The sequence below is a fragment of the Bufo bufo genome, chromosome 8 (assembly GCF_905171765.1).
Source record: "Bufo bufo chromosome 8, aBufBuf1.1, whole genome shotgun sequence".
In the NCBI taxonomy this organism is placed as follows: domain Eukaryota; kingdom Metazoa; phylum Chordata; class Amphibia; order Anura; family Bufonidae; genus Bufo; species Bufo bufo.
Window position 1 is genome coordinate 158626759 of NC_053396.1, and position 20244 is coordinate 158647002.

Genomic DNA, 20244 nt, shown 5'->3' on the forward strand with positions numbered 1-20244 from the left:
ACTTGTTGCCTGACTGTTGGAGCAGAAATCAGAACTTTATAAGACGGTTTTTTTATGAATAAAAAGCGCAGGAAAGCGGCACTAACATGGATAACAACACATTCAATATAATCTATAAGGTACTGTGGCTAGTTTAACAAGTGAAAATGAGGTGAAAGGTTCGCTTTAAGCAGGCAGCAGAGAGGGCAGTGCCATGTTTTTTTACCATGCAAAAGATTGCTTTATTATACAGAAAATGCATGGACGGAGGCTTCCGCACTGCAGCCTGTTTATAATAAATCCTACCCCAGTGGCTACACATAAGCACAAGGCCACCGTTCATGTATTTAGGTTACAGACCGTAGTAATTTATAGTAGGGGGTACAATGGGGGTCATGTACAACTAGATATATGCCAATTGCTACCGTATATCTGTCGCAGATTCGGGCGCAAAGGGGAATTGCAGCTGAATCTGCCACTTTCTCCCCATCCACGCCACGTACGCCAGTTCTCAAAAAAGGGGGGCGTGGTGTGGGAAGGGGGCCAGCCATTTGGTCTCATTTATCATTTTCTACGCCCATTTTAGGCATAGAAAATTATCTAAATCTACGCCGGCTGTGGATGTGCCTAAGTTATCTAGAAGCTGGTGCCTCTACATAACTTAGGCGCCTCAAGCACTTTATTAAAAACCGGCGTCTAAAACGCTGATTCTAATAAATGACTCCAAATATTCACAGACCTTACTTAGTGGTTGGAACGCTGGAATAAATTTCCTCGCAAATCAATCTATGAAAGAAGCCTAGTCCCCTATTGGCCGAGCATGCATGTGTATAGGCGTCAGGAGGAATAGCTGGTGGTGAAGGAGCGCTCAGCTAACAGCTAATGCTGTATGGCCAGCATTACATCCTGAAGCAATGATTATCCCAGCATTTCCATTTCAGATGACTTGTATCACATATACAGGTCCTTCTCAAAAAATTAGCATATTGTGATAAAGTTCATTATTTTCTGTAATGTACTGATAAACATTAGACTTTCATATATTTTAGATTCATTACACACAACTGAAGTAGTTCAAGCCTTTTCTTGTTTTAATATTGATGATTTTGGCATACAGCTCATGAAAACCCAAAATTCCTATCTCAAAAAATTTGCATATTTCATCCGACCAATAAAAGAAAAGTGTTTTTAATACAAAAAAAGTCAACCTTCAAATAATTAAGTTCAGTTATGCACTCAATACTTGGTCAGGAATCCTTTTGCAGAAATGACTGCTTCAATGCGGCGTGGCATGGAGGCAATCGGCCTGTGGCACTGCTGAGGTGTTATGGAGGCCCAGGATGCTTCGATAGCGGCCTTAAGCTCATCCAGAGTGTTGGGTCTTGCGTCTCTCAACTTTCTTTTCCCAATATCCCACAGATTCTCTATGGGGTTCAGGTCAGGAGAGTTGGCAGGCCAATTGAGCACAGTAATACCATGGTCAGTAAACCATTTACCAGTGGTTTTGCCAGGTCGTGCTGAAAAATGAAATCTTCATCTCCATAAAGCTTTTCAGCAGATGGAAGCATGAAGTGCTCCAAAATCTCCTGATAGCTAGCTGCATTGACCCTGCCCTTGATAAAACACAGTGGACCATCACTGACTGTGGGTACTTGACACTGGACTTCAGGCATTTTGGCATTTCCCTCTCCCCAGTCTTCCTCCAGACTCTGGCACCTTGATTTCCGAATGACATGCAAAATTAGCTTTCATCCGAAAAAAGTACTTTGGACCACTGAGCAACAGTCCAGTGCTGCTTCTCTGTAGCCCAGGTCAGGCGCTTCTGCCGCTGTTTCTGGTTCAAAAGTGGCTTGACCTGGGGAATGCGGCACCTGTAGCCCATTTCCTGCACACGCCTGTACACGGTGGCTCTGGATGTTTCTACTCCAGACTCAGTCCACTGCTTCCGCAGGTCCCCCAAGGTCTGGAATCGGTCCTTCTCCACAATCTTCCTCAGGGTCCGGTCACCTCTTCTCGTTGTGCAGTGTTTTCTGCCACACTTTTTGCTTCCCACAGACTTCCCACTGAGGTGCCTTGATACAGCACTCTGGGAACAGCCTATTCGTTCAGAAATTTCTTTCTGTGTCTTACCCTCTTGCTTGAGGGTGTCAATGATGGCCTTCTGGACAGCAGTCAGGTCGGCAGTCTTACCCATGATTGCGGTTTTGAGCAATGAACCAGGCTGGGAGTTTTTAAAAGCCTCAGGAATCTTTTGCAGGTGTTTAGAGTTAATTAGTTGATTCAGATGATTAGGTTAATAGCTCGTTTAGAGAACCTTTTCATGATATGCTAATTTTTTGAGATAGGAATTTTGGGTTTTCATGAGCTGTATGCCAAAATCATCAATATTAAAACAAGAAAAGGCTTGTACTACTTCAGTTGTGTGTAATGAATCTAAAATATATGAAAGTCTAATGTTTATCAGTACATTACAGAAAATAATGAACTTTATCACAATATGCTAATTTTTTGAGAAGGACCTGTAATGTCAGACACATTCTTCCATGCACATGAATAATAGTCACTATATCTTACATTGATAACACAGGCATCTTTCACTCTCCCATCGGAGGTGATTGAACATCCTACTGGAAATCCAGGGCTGCAGTATTTATGGCCATCCTCCACATCATAACACCAGGTCACCGGCATGTTATCTATAATCCTATTGAAGAACAAAGAGTAAAAGGTCAGTCGGCTCAGCTTCACACTACAGAACAACTGTGGCTATAGGACATGGACATACTCTGTGGAGTTGGATATTATCTAATATATAAAGCTGAGTGTATGAGTGTATGTCCGCTAAAGGAATCCGCACCGTCGCATTTACAATCACCAAATTTGGCACACAGGTACATCAGGTGTCCGTGAAGGTTTTAGACCAGGTCTCAGCTCTATAGCACGTGCCGTTCCGGAGATATTCCCAAAAATGCATTAGCCAACAGAAGCCTGGTCCCTTAATACCAAATGAAAGCTCGCAGGCCCTTAGTCTCCACATACACACAGTTTTACACCAGGTTTCCATAACAACCCAGCCATTTTTCTTCACTGCTGTAAGTCACCTTTAAAAGGGGCAGGACGTTGTGGATGACACTGTTAAGGGAGCGGAGTGCTGTGGAGGTCACAGTTAAGGGGGCAGATAGGGTGGCCATTCAGGCCACCCTCAAAGACGGACTTAAAAACCCCGACCCCAGGCCCCACTAAGCCACGCCCCGACTTGTTAGGCCACGTCCCCTCGTACTCCGCAGCCGATGGGGATTGAATAAAATGAAGGTGAAAATCAACTTCTGTCAGCTGCAGGGGTGGGAGGGAGGGTGACTTTCTCCTTGCAGCTCACGCTCAGACAGCACAGTGCTGCTGTCTGAGAGTGAGCTGTTCAAAAGGACATCCCTGTGTCCATCCAGTCCCTGCGCCAGACGGAGGAAAGTGAGTCTGAAAGACGGACTGTCCGGCCTAAAACCGGACCTCTGGCCACCCTAGGGGCAGGCTGCTGTGGAGGTCACAGTTAAGGTGACGGTCCGCTATGGAGGTCAGTGTTAAGGGGCAGATTGCTGTAGAGGCCACTGTTAAGGGGACGGGGTGTTGTGGAAATCACTGTTCAGGAGATGGGGTACTGTGGAGGTCAGTAATAAAGGGGCGGCAGCTGTGGAGGTCAGTGTTAAGGGACGGGGTGCTGTAGAGGTCACATTTTAAGGGAACGGAGCTCTGTGGAGGACACTTAAGGGGGCGGGTTATTGTGGAAATCAATATTAACGAGATGGGGTACTGTGGAGATCACTAATTAAGGGGCGGCCGCTGTGGAGGTTACTGTTAAAGGGGAGAGCGCTGTGGATGTTACTGTTAAAAAGGTGGGCTGCTGTGGGGGTAACTGTTAAAGAGGTGGGGTACTGTAGATGTCACAGTTATAGTGGATACTGTTGATATCTTTTTAACGACACACACAAACATTAAATGAAATAGATGAAATATACCCGTGCGAAGCCGGGTCCTTCTGCTAGTATTATATATATAATAAGACATACTCTGTGGAGTCGGATATTATTATTTTATATATAAGGCGTTTCTCTGTGAAGTCGGAGATTATTATATTATATAGAAGGCATACTCTGTGGCGAGTCAGATTATGAAGTAATACACTATTAACATCCACCGTTCCTTGATTAGTAATCCTACATACAGTTGTGTTCAAAATAATAGCAGTCAGACATCACTAACCTGATCAATCACTGTTTTTGGTAGAAATTATATTTGTACATGGCAAATAATTTACTAGCAGGTGTAGCAGAATAATAGAAACCCAACAGTCATGATATGCATGCTGCTGATTCGGTGTAATTCAATCACTTATTGAAAAAGGCATGTTCAAAATAATAGCAGTGTGGAGTTGATTGGAGAGGGGAAAACATATAAAGAAGTGCAGAAAATGATAGGCTGCTCAGCTAAACTGATCGCAAAGACGTGGAAGAAAGCAAAAAACTACCATTCGAATGGATAGAAGAATAGCCAAAATGGCAAGGACTCAGCCAACAATCAGCTCCAGGAAGATCAGAGAAGGTCTAAAGTTACCGGTGAGTACTATTACAATTAGAAGACGCCTATGGGAAGCCAAGCTATCTGCAAGAAGCCCCCGCAAAGTCTCACTGTTGAAAAAAACACATGTGCTGAAGAGGTTACAATTTGCCAGAGAGCACATTGACCGGCCTAAAGAGACATTTTGTGGACTGAAGAAAGTAAGATTGTTCTTTTTGGGTCTAGTGGCCGGAGACAGTTTGTCAGATGACCCCCAAACACTGAAGTCAGCCAAAGTACACTGTGAAGACAGTGAAGCATGGTGGTGCAAGCATCATGAAATGGGGATGTTTCTCATACTAGGGTGTTGGGCCTATTTATCGCAGACCAGGGATCATGGATCAGTTTGAATACATCAGAATACTGGAAGAGGTCATGCTGCCTTATGCTGAAGAGGAAATGGGTGTTCCAACAGGACAACGACCCCAAACACACCAGTAAATGTGCAACATCTTGCTTCCAGACCAACAAGATTGACGTTATGAAGTGGCCGCCCAATCCCCGGATCTAAATCCAATAGAAAACTTGTGGGGTGACATCAAAAATGCAGTTTCTGAATCAAAACCAAGAAATAGAGAAGAACTGTGGAATGTAGTCCAATCATCCTGGGCTGGAATACCTGCTCACAGGGGCCAGAAGGTGGTTGACTCCATTGTCGGGTACAACACAGATGTCCAGCAGTTCTCAGAAACAGCGGTTATACAACTAAATATTAAGTGATTAAAAGGAAAGCAAAATCTTCAAACATTTTTCAGTTTATACAGTGAATGTTTGAGTTTGTAAAGAAGAATACAAACACTGCTATTAATATTCACTTTTCTTAAAAAAAAAAAATTGAGGAACAACACAAATTTGATATATTTTTCTTCATGTTTTGATTTGGAATAGAATGTGTAGTGTTCCCAATGCATTTGTGTAGGGACATAAAAGCTATTAGAAGGATTCTGAGCTTTACTCACATTTTTAAAACACTGCTATTATTTTGAACACAACTGTACATATAGGATACAAGGACTGTAAGAGACAGATGGGGTATGACTGCAGGATCACACGGCTTGTTTGTAGCCTGTTACCATGGAGATGCATACGTTTATATAGGACCTGCACACACAAAGCAAAAGGATGTTTACAATGAAGAATTTTTGCTCTTTTTATTTGTACTGGTGCAATTAAAAGTTGGTTGTGAATGTGCACACAGCTTATATACGGATGAGTAAAATATTCCAACTCACCAGTGATGCTGATAATTGAGCTGTATTCCTTTTTTAATGAACTCCAGACGATCGAAATTAGTTTTAGGGTCATATTCCTTTTGGCAGACTAACTTACAGGTTTCACTCTTGTTAAATGTAAACTGAAATGACAATATTTCCAAAGTAGTTAAAAAACTGCAGCAAATTTATTCAGATTCTGCTGAAAGCGGTTTCATCTCCCTTGTCCAGAGGTCTATCACTACAGCTGCGACCTCTGCTACCTTACACTGCACCAGGGACTGATTGGCCATAGACCTTACAGGGATAATTTCCCAGTGGGCCTCCTCACTCATCCTCACGGCCGGCCAGTGGAAGTTTTTGGGGATGTATTTTGTGCTGCAGGCAGTATTTTGTGATGGACTGTGGTATTTGGCTCTGTTGGGGTGGTATAATGTGCCACAATATGGTATTGCTGGCCCTGCCTACTTGTGTTGCCCCCCTCCCCCTCAACTTGGACCGAACAGGGCCACTTTTAGTAATTTTTCCAAGGCCACTTTAAGTTCCCAGTCTGCCCCTGCACTGCACTGAAGTATTTTACTTGGCACAACACAGTACAAACCTTGTACGGGGACGATGCAATTCGCTCACCAAAAAGCACTTGGCCAAGATTTTCTAAAGGATGCTTCTCATTGAAATCCGTGCAGAAGTCAAAGCTGTAGTGGTGAGAATGAAAGGGTTATTACACAGAATCTGAACCGTTAGAAGCATGAAAGCAGTTGTGTGTTTGAATCTCAGATCCGATCACCAAAGAAATGTACTATCGTAAATGAAGATTATTGTAAGGGTCCTTTTAGACGGCCCGATGCAAGGCCGTAACAAGCGTTAATCGGCGATAAATCATGCTGATCGGCACTCGTTTTTAAGTCTTTACACTGAATGAGGGAGGAATGATCATTACAAGAATCATTTCTCCTCCATAAACTTTACATTATGCCGGTGGCATATCTCCTGTTTTCATGGGGAGATGTGCTGACAACCAACATGCATGTTTATGATGAAATAACAGATCTGATTGGTGGGGCGTTTAGGTGAGCCATTGATCAGACAGACAAACAAACACTCCTTAAAGGGCCAGTGTCACCTGGATTTTACTTACTGCGCTAACAACATCTCTACATTAGTCTCCACGATTTACATTAAAATATACTAGTATTCCTGCCCTGTGTCTTACTTGGTCTATAAAATCGGTTTATTAATATGTAAAGTACCTCAATAAGGAGCCCAAGGGGACGTCCCTCCTGGCATCGGCCTCACAGAACTCATTGCGCATGCGCCAGCTGCACAAACATTACGTCAGCGCTGAGCAGTGAATAAATTAGCAGTGGGGCGGTGCTGGGCCCCGAAGAAATGGGAGCGGCTGGGCTTCAACTGCCGGAGGGACGTCCCCTTGAGCTCCTTATTGAGGTACTTTACATATTAATAAAACCGATTTTATAGACCAAGTAAAAGACACAGGGCAGGAATACTAGTATATTTTAATGTAAATAGTGGCGAATAATGTGGTGATGTTATTAGCTCAGTAAGTAAAATCCAGGTGACAGTGTCCCTTTAAGCCGATATTCTGCATGTATAAAAGGGTTACAAAGACTATTGGTGTCATCTACTAAGAGCGCCATGCCACTTTTTTGCATAAAAAAAGTTGTAAGACTTTGTTTTGCGACTTTTCAAATGCCTGTGCGAAAAGAGCGTTTTTGCACCGCATTTGACACTTGGGTCAGACCCTTCGGTCTCAACATATCTACCATCTTTTAAGCATGGAAACCATTGTAAAAAAGAGGAGCAAAAGCTACTCCAGTCAAAGGCTGGTCTAGTTTTTCCTCCAGGTGCACAGATTGCCGGAGGTGCACCTAAAAAATGACGAGACGGGAGGGGAAACAAAGAAAAGCGTAAAACGTCAGTCTTGCTAAATGACCCCCAATGATTTTGTGATGTCCTTTTTCAATACCTAAACAGAGAATAAGGGATAATGAGATGTACTTACGCATCATAGTTATATGGTAGAAGAGACTGAACAGAGTCCAGTCGGTTTACAAACAGCTCCATCTGAGACTAAATGAGAAAAAATAAAAATAATGTAAAGATACGTAAACCAAATAATTATTATTTCTAAGACACAAACTAACTGGACACAGCTCCTCAGTAACTGAAAAAAGCCCGACCATAAGGTGATCACATGGATCAGTCTTCTCTAAGTCCTGGTAATCCAGTTCTGGACATTTTTTTTAAAAAATTTTGCAGTAAAAACATAGGGCCAAATTAATTAAGACCCGCGTTTTACAGCGCCATGTTTATTGTAATGCAGAAAAATCAGGGAGGAAGCTCAGGAGTGAGTATTACAGAGGTGAAACACCGTGTCTGAACCACAGCAGGTCCTTTTCTGGTCCATTTTTGTGGATGAATTAGACTTACCGGTAATTCGGTTTCCATGAGATCACCATGACAAGGAGACTAACCCCTGACCTCTGTAGGGGCAGGAACAGAGAAAGGTTAAATACCCCCTCCCACCACCATACACCAGTGTTTCCACTGGTGGTGGTGGTGGTGATTAATAACATAGTGACAATAAAAATATAGGTTCAGGAAGTATTATTTCATACCAACAAAGAACCTCCATAGAGAAAAAATAAGAAAATGGAAGGTATTAACGTGCCGTCATGGTGATCTCATGGAAACCGAATTACCGGTAAGTCTAATTCAGATTTTCCATATCACCATGACAAGGAGATATACAAAATTATAGCATTAAGGGGGGCTACTGCCCGGAGGACCTTGCGTCCAAAAGACAATTCTGAAGTACTGGAAAAATCTAACAGATAGTGTTTTATGAAAGTATGCATACTGGACCAGGTTGACGCTCTGCAAATTTCTTCCAGAGAGGCTCCTGCATTCTCCGCTTGGGGTAAGGACATAGCCCTGTTGGAGTGACCTTTTAAGTTATGAGGACAAGAAAAAATGGTGCTTTTTATCCCCCTAGCAATAGAGGATCTGGAAACTTTCTGACCTTTATTTTTCCCTGAGAACTGAATAAGGAGACTATCAGACATTCTGAAACTCTTAGTAGACCAAGTACTTCATAACCGTACGTCTAACATCGAGTGTATGAAAAGAAGATTCCTTCCTATTTTTAGGGTTAAGAAAGGAGGATAATTTCCTGATCTCTATAAAAATTTGACACTACTTTAGGAAGGAACCCCGGGTCCAGTCTAATTACTATTCTACAGTCAGGTCCATAAATATTGGGACAGACACAATTCTAAAATGTTTTGGCTCTATACACCACAACAATGGATTTGAAATGAAACAAACAAGATGTGCTTTAACTGTAGACTGTCAGCTTTAATTTGAGGTTATTTACATCCAAATCAGGTGAACGGTGTAGGAATTACAACAGTTTGCATATGTGCCTCCCACTTGTTAAGGAGCCAAAAGTAATAGGACATAATAATCATAAATCAAACTTTGGAGTCACTTACAGCCTGAAGTCTGGAATGCATAGACATCACCAGATGCTGGGTTTCATCCATGGTGATGCTCTGCCAGGACTCTACTGCAACTGTCTTCAGTTCCTGCTTGTTCTTGGGGCATTTTCCCTTCAGTTTTGTCTTCAGCAAGTGAAATGCATGCTCAATCGGATTCAGGTCAGGCCATTGCACAACATTCCACTTCTTTCCCTTAAGAAACTCTTTGGTTGCTTTTGCAGTATGCTTTGGGTCATTGTCCATCTGCACTGTGAAGCGCCGTCCAATGAGTTCTGAAGCATTTGGCTGAATATGAGCAGATAATATTGCCCAAAACACTTCAGAATTCATCCTGCTGCTTTTGTCAGCAGTCACATCATCAATAAATACAAGAAAACCAGTTCCATTGGCAGCCATACATGCCCACGCCATGACACTACCACCACCATGCTTTACTGATGAGGTGGTATGCTTAGGATCATGAGCAGTTCCTTTCCTTCTACATACTCTTCTCTTCCCATTACTCTGGTACAAGTTGATCTTGTCTTATCTGTCCATAGGATGTTGTTCCAGAAATGTGAAGTTTGACAAACTCTAATCTGGCCTTCCTGTTTTTGAGGCTCATCAATGGTTTACGTCTTGTGGTGAACCCTCTGTATTCACTCTGGTGAAGTCTTCTCTTGATTGTTGACTTTGACACACATACACCTACCTCCTGCAGAGTGTTCTTGATCTGGCCAACTCTTCGGTCATCCACCACAGTTGTTTACCGTGGTCTTCCGGGTCTTTTGGTGTTGCCGAGCCCACCGGTGCGTTCCTTCTTTTTAAGAATATTCCAAACAGTTGTTTTGGCTACGCCTAATGTTTTTGCTATCTCTCTGATGGGTTTGTTTTGTTTTTTCAGCCCAATGATGGCTTGCTTCACTGATAGTGACAGCTCTTTGGATCTCATCTTGAGAGTTGACAGCAACAAATTCCAAATGCAAATAGCACACTTGAAATGAACTCTGGACCTTTTATCTGCCCATTGTAATTGGGATAATGAGAGAACAACACACACCTGGCCATGGAACAGCTGAGAAGCCAATTGTCCCATTACTTTTGGTTCCTTAACAAGTGGGAGGCACATATGCAAACGGTTGTAATTCCTACACCGTTCACCTGATTTGGATGTAAATACCCTCAAATTAAAGCTGACAGTTTGCAGTTAAAGCACATCTTGTTCATTTCAAATCCATTGTGGTGTTGTATAGAGCCAAAAATGTTAGAATTGTGTCGATGTCCCAATATTTATGGACCTGACTATCTTCTAAAATCCTAAGATAAGGCTCCCTGATAGAATGGCCTCAATTTCACCCAGCCTCCTTGCAGACGTGATAGCTATTAGAAAGGCTGTTTTGAAAGATAGAAATTTGATTGAACACTCATCCAGAGGTTCAAACGGACTCATTGTTAGACCATTTAGAACTGTGTTAGGCCCCTTTCACACGAGCGTGACGGATTAGGTCCGGATGTGTTGTGATGAATCGGGATGTGGTAGTAAGCGTCTTTCAAATCCACTGTACCCATCAAAGCATTTTTTTTTTATCAAGGGGATTATGGACCCTAGGTATTCCATTCTGAACTTCCTGTAAGATACGTACTTATTGAGGAATTTTAGGTTTATTACTGTACAAAAGGAACCTTCTTTCTTTTCCACTAGAAAAAGACTGGAATGGAATCCCGGGCCTTGATCTGGAAACTGGACCTGAACGACGTCTCCTAGTTTCACTAGTTCCTGGACCCCCTGCCAGATGCCGTTCTGAGCTCTTACGGACTCTAGAATTGTCACCAAAAATCTTTCCGGGGGGGAACGAAGAAAATTCTATTTTGTAGCCAATTCTGACTGACTATCTCCCGGGCCCAGGGATTCAAGGTTATCTTTTCCCAGGATGAAAGAACATTCTTTAGTCTCCCTCCTACTCTGGTATCATTGCTTATCTCTGGATTTATTCTGGGGATTAAGGAGAAGCCCTTTTCCTCTACCCCCTTTTTGGTAACTCCAACGCCCTGATTTCCCTTTCCTCCTATAGGATTTATCCTGGCCCGAGATGGAACAAAAGGGAAATTTCCTCCTATATGGTCTATCTTCTGGAAAGCCCTTTTTCTTATCTGACGCTTTTTCCAGAATTTTATCTAAAAATGGGCCAAATACATATTCTCCTGAAAAAGGGATAGAGCATAACTTCATCTTTGAAGTTTTGTTCCCTGACCATGATTTCATTCAAAGGGCTTGACGGGCTGCGTTGGATAGTCCTGCATCTTTGGCTGAAAACCTGACCGATTCGGCAGAAGCATCTGCCAAAAAGGCCGTTGCTGATTTAAGCAGAGGAATGGAATTTTTTTTTTTGTTCATTTTGGCCACTTGAATGTCTATTTTAGGGATTTTGTCAAATATTTTTGACTCTGCAGGATCAAACAACAGATGGCCCTGGAAATCCCTAGACACCCCTAGTCTCTTCTCAGGGTCTGACCATTCCTCTAGGAAAGGGATGGGCAAACTACAGCTCTCCAGCTGTTGTAAAACTACAAATCCCTTCAAGCCCAGCTGTAGGCTGATAGCTAAAGGGCAGACTGGGCATACTGGGATTTGTAGTTTTACAACAGCTGGAGAGCAGCAGTTTGCCCATCCCTGCTCTAGGATCATGTCTCGGATATTCTAGTTTATGGGAAACATTTTGGCTCGTTTAACCCTTAAACCACCAAACATCTCCTCCTGGATGGAATGTGCTTTTTGAACCTCTTCCACCACCACTGCTTTTAAAAAAGGTCAGACATTTCATCCGCCGAAAAATAGAAATTTTTACTTCCTTCCGAAATCTCTCCATCCGAAAGGGGATGTTCCTTATCCCACTGTTTGGAGGAAGAGGCATCATCCCCCAAACATTCCAAGTCAGAGGAAGAAGGCGCTATTAATTTTTGCCATTTAGGTGGTAGCGGTCCCGGGGTAGCCTCAGACATATGGGACAAAGAAGATTTAATTTCCTCCTGTATCATGGATCTGAACTCGTCCATTAGTGAGGGATGCTCCTCACATACAATATTTGCAATACAGTCCTTGCAGAATTTTTTTTTTAGGATACATATCCGGCAATTTCTTGTAACAAGATATACATTTTGCTGTATTTTAGGCTTCTTCTGTGCCTCTTTAATTACCTATGAGGCGAGAACAGATATATATATATATATATATATATGCGACCAGGTGAAAAATCACCACTGTGGACAACAAACCAGAGAGGGGAAGACAATATTCCCTCTCACCTCGAATGAGGGTGATCCGCCTATGTCTCATTGGTGTGCATATGGGTAAAGATAATCCCCGCAGGGAACTTACAGGAGGCAGAGAGGGAGCATCGAGCTCTCTGGGCGAATGTGGCTCAGGACCCGACATACTGACCACCAGACCTCAGATCAGTCCTGACTCGTGGCTCCCTGCTTTATTCCGGAATCTGGAACGCCACACGTCGCCTCCTGGGTCACTTCCTAAATGAGACTGGAAGTGACGATGTTTCAGAGCACTTTATGTGCCGGGCGCTCACTTCCAGCTTAGCCCACCAGGGGCAAGGAGGAGGACGCCGCCCCGGATCAACCAGAGCGAGCCCTCCCGACTCTCCCCTGCTCAGCATTAGTACCAGACCGCCGGCGAGCAGGGGAACATCGCGGATCAGATAAGTGCCACGCAGCCCATGACACATACAATAAAAAATAATAAAATCTTCATCCTTCATGTCCCTGACGCACAGGGAGACCTTTCTCTGCCCTGGCTTTTGTAGAGACAGAAAACACTGGTGTATGGTGATGGGAGGGGGTATTAAACCTTTCTCTGTTCCTGCCCCTACAGAGGTCCAGGGTCAATCTCCTTGTCATGCCGTCATGGTGATGATATGGAAATAGCCCTTTTTATTGATTGGAGTGAGAGGAAAAATAAACACAGAAAGCAAATGGAAGCGATCAGGTTTTCACAGTTCTGTTTATGGTGATGACAACTTGGTCACGGTGTGTGAATAAGCTCCTACACTGAGTGACAAGAAACTAGCTGATACTTCCTTGTGACTCAGCATAGGAGCTTCGTCACATGAAGAATGTGAAGACATGGACGCTTACATTGACATCTATGGGAAGAAACAACAATCACACAGCTTGAAAGGCGTTACAAAGGGCGGGATCTGGATGTCAATACACATCGATCAAAGGGGTTGGCCCATCATAGACAATGGGGGCATATCGCTAGTATATGCCCCCATTGTCTGATAGGTGCGGGTCCCATCTCTGCAACAGAACGGGCAAAGGTGGTGGAGGGTGCACTGCGCAAGTGCAGCCGCCCTCCATTCATTGCTATAGGGCTGCTGAAAATAGCCAAGCACTGGCTCGGCTATCATAAAAATTAATGGGAGCAGTAGCCGAGCGGCAGGGCTGTGGAGTCGGTAGATAAATGCTCCTCAGTTTTTGGTACTTCCGACTCCCCAACTCTGACTCCTCTGTATTTAATATGCAAATGTATTTTATACATTCCTTGAAGGAAAGAAAGGCAACATACATGTCATTACCACAGAACTACTGGCTAGGAAGCTGCTGCCTTCTCCTTTGTGTGCTGATCTTCTGCTGAAGATAGGGCAGTGGGAGGACCCAGGAAGGGGAAGGGGCATTTATTTTAAAACATGATTTTCCTTGTAGAATCCCATAGTCATGTTTAAAGTTCAAGCTAACAATCTGAGTTTACAAGTTTTTATAGCCTTAGCTGAATGACAGCAGTTTTTCAAATGGTTTACAGCTTCAGTCTTGAACTATTGACTATCCATTCCCTTCACTTATACAAGTGTCTAGTCCTGCAAAAAACATATTTACTTAATCCGTTATCAGTGAGAGGCTAGGTTAACCATGAGCGTTGCGTTCCCTCTAACAGCGGAACACAACACAATGGAAAGTATAAGTATTGCCGCTCCTTAACTGTGCGTTGCGTGCCATATAGTGAAGCATATGAAAAGCATGCTTCTTCATGGTCACTTAACGTGTTCGTTTTGCGGTAACGTGACGCACTGCATGCATTGGCCTTTATTCTTACAGTAGAGAAGTACCGTATTTTTCACAAAAGTGGGGGAAAATTAGCAGTGCGTCTTATGGGGCGAATGCTGCGACCGTCCGATAAATAGGCTGAGAGGGAGGAGGGTCTGGGGGCCGGCATCTGTTTCTGTAATGGCAGCGGGGCCCGATGCAGTCACTGTATTCTACTACACCTCACGCCCTCGCCAATCAGCTATTTCAGAGAAACTCCGGAACATCACATTGTGTAGTGGACGAAGCAGAGCTACTCAAACAGACGATCGGTGGACGTGACGATCTGAATTGGTGGCCATCATTATAGTCGTGAAATACCCCTTGTCCATCAGACTAGGGCCTCATGCACGGGCAACATCCATGCAGCGGGCCGGACCCATTCAACTTGAATGGGTCCGTGGTCTGTCTGCACCGCCAAAAAATATGACATGTCATATTTGTTTGCGTTGGGGAACAACGGAAAGAAACACCACAGAAGCACTCCGTGGTGCTTCTGGTGTTCCGTTCCGTGACTCCGTTCCGCATCTCTGGAATTGCGGACCCATTCAAGTGAAAGGGGGCTTGACAAATTTCCTTGGAATCTAGGAGCCAGCTAAAAAAGTTAGGAGCATTTTTTTTACCTTATAAAGCCTTATTTTTAGCGACAAAAATAAGATCTCTTAAATTAACATATACAGTGGCAGTGTACAGAACCGCACACACATACAGTGGCAGTGTACAGAACCGCACACACATACAGTGGCAGTGTACAGAACCGCACACACATACAGTGGCAGTGTACAGAACCGCACACACATACAGTGGCAGTGTACAGAACCGCACACACATACAGTGGCAGTGTACAGAACCGCACACACATACAGTGGCAGTGTACAGAGTAGATTTGTTGCGATACCAAATTTTTTATTTGTTTTCGATACCATAAAAAAGTATTGCAATACTCGATATGCAAAAAAAAAAAAAAAAGCCACGTGCATTCCGCATTTTAAAAAAAATGGCGAATCGCGCAGTTTTCTTTTTTTTTTCTGTTCCGGCGTTCACCGCATAGATTTTTTTTATATTTTAATAGTTTGGACCAGGGTGGATAAAAATCAATGATTTAAAAAAAAAAATCAAAATAGCTGATTTTTTTTATTTAAATCGGATTTTTTTTTATATAAAATGCTTTTTGAGGAAAATACACTGCTCAAAAAAATAAAGGGAACACTTAAACAACACAATGTAACTCCAAGTCAATCACACTTCTGTGAAATCAAACTGTCCACATAGGAAGCAACACTGAGTGACAATCAATTTCACATGCTGTTGTGCAAATGGGATAGAAAACAGGTGGAAATTATAGGCAATTAGCAAGACACCCCCAATAAAGGAGTGGTTCTGCAGGTGGTGACCACAGACCATTTCTCAGTTCCTATGCTTCCTGGCTGATGTTTTGGTCACTTTTGAATGCTGGCGGTGCTTTCACTCTAGTGGTAGCATGAGACGGAGTCTACAACCCACACAAGTGGCTCAGGTAGTGCAGCTTATCCAGGATGGCACATCAATGCGAGCTGTGGCAAGAAGGTTTGCTGTGTCTGTCAGCGTAGTGTCCAGAGCATGGAGGCGCTACCAGGAGACAGGCCAGTACATCAGGAGACGTGGAGGAGGCCGTAGGAGGGCAACAACCCAGCAGCAGGACCGCTACCTCCGCCTTTGTGCAAGGAGGAACAGGAAGAGCACTGCCAGAGCCCTGCAAAATGACCTCCAGCAGGCCACAAATGTGCATGTGTCTGCTCAAACGGTCAGAAACAGACTCCATGAGGGTGATATGAGGGCCCGACGTCCACAGGTGGGGGTTGTGCTTACAGCCCAACACCGTGCAGGACGTTTGGCATTTGCCAGAGAACACCAAGATTGGCAAATTCGCCACTGGCGCCCTCTGCTCTTGACAGATGAAAGCAGGTTCACACTGAGCACATGTGACAGAGTCTTGAGACGCCGTGGAGAACGTTCTGCTGCCTGCAACATCCTCCAGCATGACCGGTTTGGCATTGGGTCAGTAATGGTGTGGGGTGGCATTTCTTTGGAGGGCCGTAAAGCCCTCCATGTGCTCGCCAAAGGTAGCCTGACTGCCATTAGGTACCGAGATGAGATCCTCAGACTCCTTGTGAGACCATATGCTGGTGCGGTTGGCCCTGGGTTCCTCCTAATGCAAGACAATGCTAGACCTCATGTGGCTGGAGTGTGTCAGCAGTTCCTGCAAGACGAAGGCATCGATGCTATGGACTTGCCCGTCCGTTCCCCAGACCTGAATCCAATTGAGCACATCTGGGACATCATGTCTCGCTCTATCCACCAACGTCACGTTGCACCACAGACTGTCCAGGAGTTGGCAGATGCTTTAGTCCAGGTCTGGGAAGAGATCCCTCAGGAGACCGTCCGCCACCTCATCAGGAGCATGCACAGGCGTTGTAGGGAGGTCATATAGGCACGTGGAGGCCACACACACTACTGAGCCTCATTTTGACTTGTTTTAAGGACATTACATCAAAGTTGGATCAGCCTGTAGTGTGTTTTTCCACTTTAATTTTGAGGGCGACTCCAAATCCAGACCTCCATGGGTTGAAAAATTTGATTTCCATTTTTTTTATTTTTGTGTGATTTTTTTGTTAGCACATTCAACTATGTAAAGAACAAAGTATTTCAGAAGAAAATTTAATTAATTCAGATCTAGAATGTGTTATTTTTGTGTTCCCTTTATTTTTTTGATCAGTGTATATTGCAGAAGGCCTCGATGGTAAGGTGTGTCTTTTTACTGATGACACAAAGATTTGTAACAGGGTTGGTGTTCCTGGAGAGATACAACAAATGGAAAAGGATTTAGGAAAACTAGAGGAATGGTCAAAAATCTGGCAACTAAAATGTAATGTTGATAAGTGCAAGATAATGCACCTGGGGCGTAAAAACCCAAGAGCAGAATATAAAATCAGTGATACAGTCCTAACCTCAGTATCTGAGGAAAGGTATTTAGGGGTCATTATTTCAGAAGACTTAAAGGTAAGCAGACAATGTCATAGAGCAGCAGGAAATGCTAGCAGAATGCTTGGGTGTATAGGGAGAGGAATTACCAGTAGAAAAAGGGAGGCACTCATGCCGCTCTACAGAGCACTAGTGAGACCTCATTTGGAGTATTGTGCTCAGTACTGGAGACCATATCTCCAGAAGGATATTGATACTTTGGAGAGAGTTCAGAGAAGAGCTACTAAACTGGTACATGGATTGCAGGATAAAACTTACCAGGAAAGATTAAAGGACCTTAACATGTATAGCTTGGAAGAAAGACGAGACAGAGGGGATATGATAGAAACTTTTAAATACATAAAGGGAATCAACAAGGTAAAAGAGGAGAGAATATTTAAAAGAAGAAAAACTGCTACAAGAGGACATAGTTTTAAATTAGAGGGGCAAAGGTTTAAAAGTAATATCAGGAAGTATTACTTTACTGAGAGAGTAGTGGATGCATGGAATAGCCTTCCTTCAGAAGTGGTAGCTATAAATACAGTGAAGGAGTTTAACTCATGCATGGGATAGGCATAAGGCCATCCTTCATATAAGATAGGGCCATAGTATTCAGTATATTGGGCAGACTAGATGGGCTGAATGGTTCTTATCTGCCGACACATTCTATGTTTCTATATGTGTAATTTTTTTGGTAAATAAATTCCATTAATCCATTCACAATGTCATGCTCTTCCAGAGGTTTTTGTAAGATTATTGGGCAGTTTCTCTGCCTACTTGGGCAGTTTCTCTGCCTACAAGATATTATCACAGATGCTTGGTTTACTTTTGCAGTTCTCAAAACTGAATTTGACTCAGCAGAGATCACATGCCTCTTCTTCTCAGCAAAAATGTTATAACATGAACAGAGTTGAGAAAAATACCTTAATCCTAACTTCTACAAACCTATGAATGCAGAATCAACCTAATCAAACTAATATGAAAAGTTGTTTAAATCTTCATCTACTTGCATATTATAAGTTATACCAGCAAGAATTAGTCTTTATGTAGAAAACTATGATTTAAATCAAGCCTTACTGACTAGTGATTTAAATCGTGATTTAAATCATTTTGAATTAAATCAAATCCACCCTGGTTTGGACTTTTCTGACGTGGCAATATGCGATATGTTTATTTATTTATTGTTTATATATTTTATATGTGAAATTGGTAAAGGGGGTGATTTACACTTAAAGGGAGTCTGTCACCTCCATATGGCCATATACAGTGCTTACATGGCTCTGTAGCACACCTATACAGGATTGTAACGGTACCTTTGTTCTTTTCTTTAGACTTGCACCAGCAGGAAAAACGAAGTTTAACCCCTTAAGGACTTAGGGCGTACCGGTACGCCCTATTTCCCGAATCCTTAAGGACTCAGGGCGTATCGGTACGTCCTAAGTTTAAAATCGAGATTGCGGAGCTGCGGGGGTTAATCCGAACAGAACGCCCCCCCCCCCGTATCGGCGATCGTCGCAAACCGCAGGTCAATTCAGACCTGCGGTTTGCTGCGCTTTCTGCAGTTTCGGATCAGAAACTTTAGTGTGCCTAAAATATCGATTTTGCACCCCCCTGCACCCCTGCATGATTTTTTTTGCCGGCGGGTGGTGCAGGGGGGGGGGGGGTTGTGGTCGGTGGGGGTGGTGCGGCAGGCGGGATCGCGATCCCCCGCCCGCCTCCTCTTGAAAATTTGTTGGTGGCCAGTGGGTATACCAGGGTGTCAGCACATTGCCGTTTAACCATTTCCATACCGCGGTCCGTACGGAACGCTGTATGGAAAAAGTTAACAGTAGGAGGGAGCTCCCTCCCTTTCCCATCGGGGGGCTGCTGTGCCTTTGCAGCCCCCCGATGGAGAGGGAGAGAGCCCCCAGACCTCCCCCTCCTTACCCTTCCCCGTCTGCGAAGTTGTGGCCACAACTGAGCAGACGGGGAAGGTTCCCATGGCAACAGGACGCCTTCTCAGGCATCCTGCTGTCCATGGTGCTGAACAGATCTGTGCTAAAGGCATGATCTGTTCAGAAAAGTAAGTAAAATACAGTACAAAACACTATATAGTGTCCTTTACTGTATTATGCAGACATCAGACCCACTGGATCTTCAAGAACCAAGTGGGTCTGGGTCAAAAAAAAAGTTTAAAAAAAGTAACAAAAAAGTAAAAAAAAAAAATCAAAAAACACATTTATCACTGATTAAAAATTAAAAAAATAAAAATTCCCTACACATGTTTGGTATCGCCGCATCCGTAACGACCTGATCTATAAAACGGTCATGTTACTTTCCCCGCACGGTGAACGCCATAAAAATAAAAAAATAAAAAAACTATGAGGAAATTGAAATTTTGCCCAACTTACTTCCCAAAAAAGGTAATAAAAGTGATCAAAAAAGTTGCATGTATGCCAAAATAGTACCAATCAAACCATCATCTCATCTCATCCCACAAAAATCATACCCTACCCAAGATAATCGCCCAAAAACTGAAAAAACTATGGCTCTTAGGGTCCATTCACACGTCCGTTGTTTCTTTCCTGATCTGTTCCGTTTTTTGCGGAACAGATCTGGACCAGTTCTGCACCCATTCATTTTCAATGGATCCTGAAAAAAAAAAAAATCAGACATTTTTTTCAGGACCTATTGAAAATGAATGGGTACAGAATTGGTCCAGATCTGTTCCGCAAAAAACGGAACAGATCCGGAAAGAAACAACGGACGTGTGAATGGACCCTTAGACTATGGAAACACTAAAACATGATTTTTTTTTGTTTCAAAAATGAAATCATTGTGTAAAACTTAAAAAAAAGTATACATATTAGGTA

At 43.2% G+C, this 20244-nt stretch overlaps 1 protein-coding gene across 1 annotated transcript in view; it reads right to left on the bottom strand.

The window, feature by feature from the left end:
* Nucleotides 1-20244, bottom strand: part of LOC120977857 (transmembrane 9 superfamily member 2-like) — a 122320-nt gene that overhangs the window by 70534 nt on the left and 31542 nt on the right. Inside the window, exons 2-5 of the mRNA XM_040406004.1 lie at nt 7822-7889; nt 6400-6493; nt 5820-5941; nt 2554-2683 (exon numbers count right to left, since the gene is read on the bottom strand). Of these exons, the coding sequence (XP_040261938.1) occupies nt 2554-2683; nt 5820-5941; nt 6400-6493; nt 7822-7889 (414 nt within the window). The remainder of the gene's footprint in view (nt 1-2553; nt 2684-5819; nt 5942-6399; nt 6494-7821; nt 7890-20244) is intronic.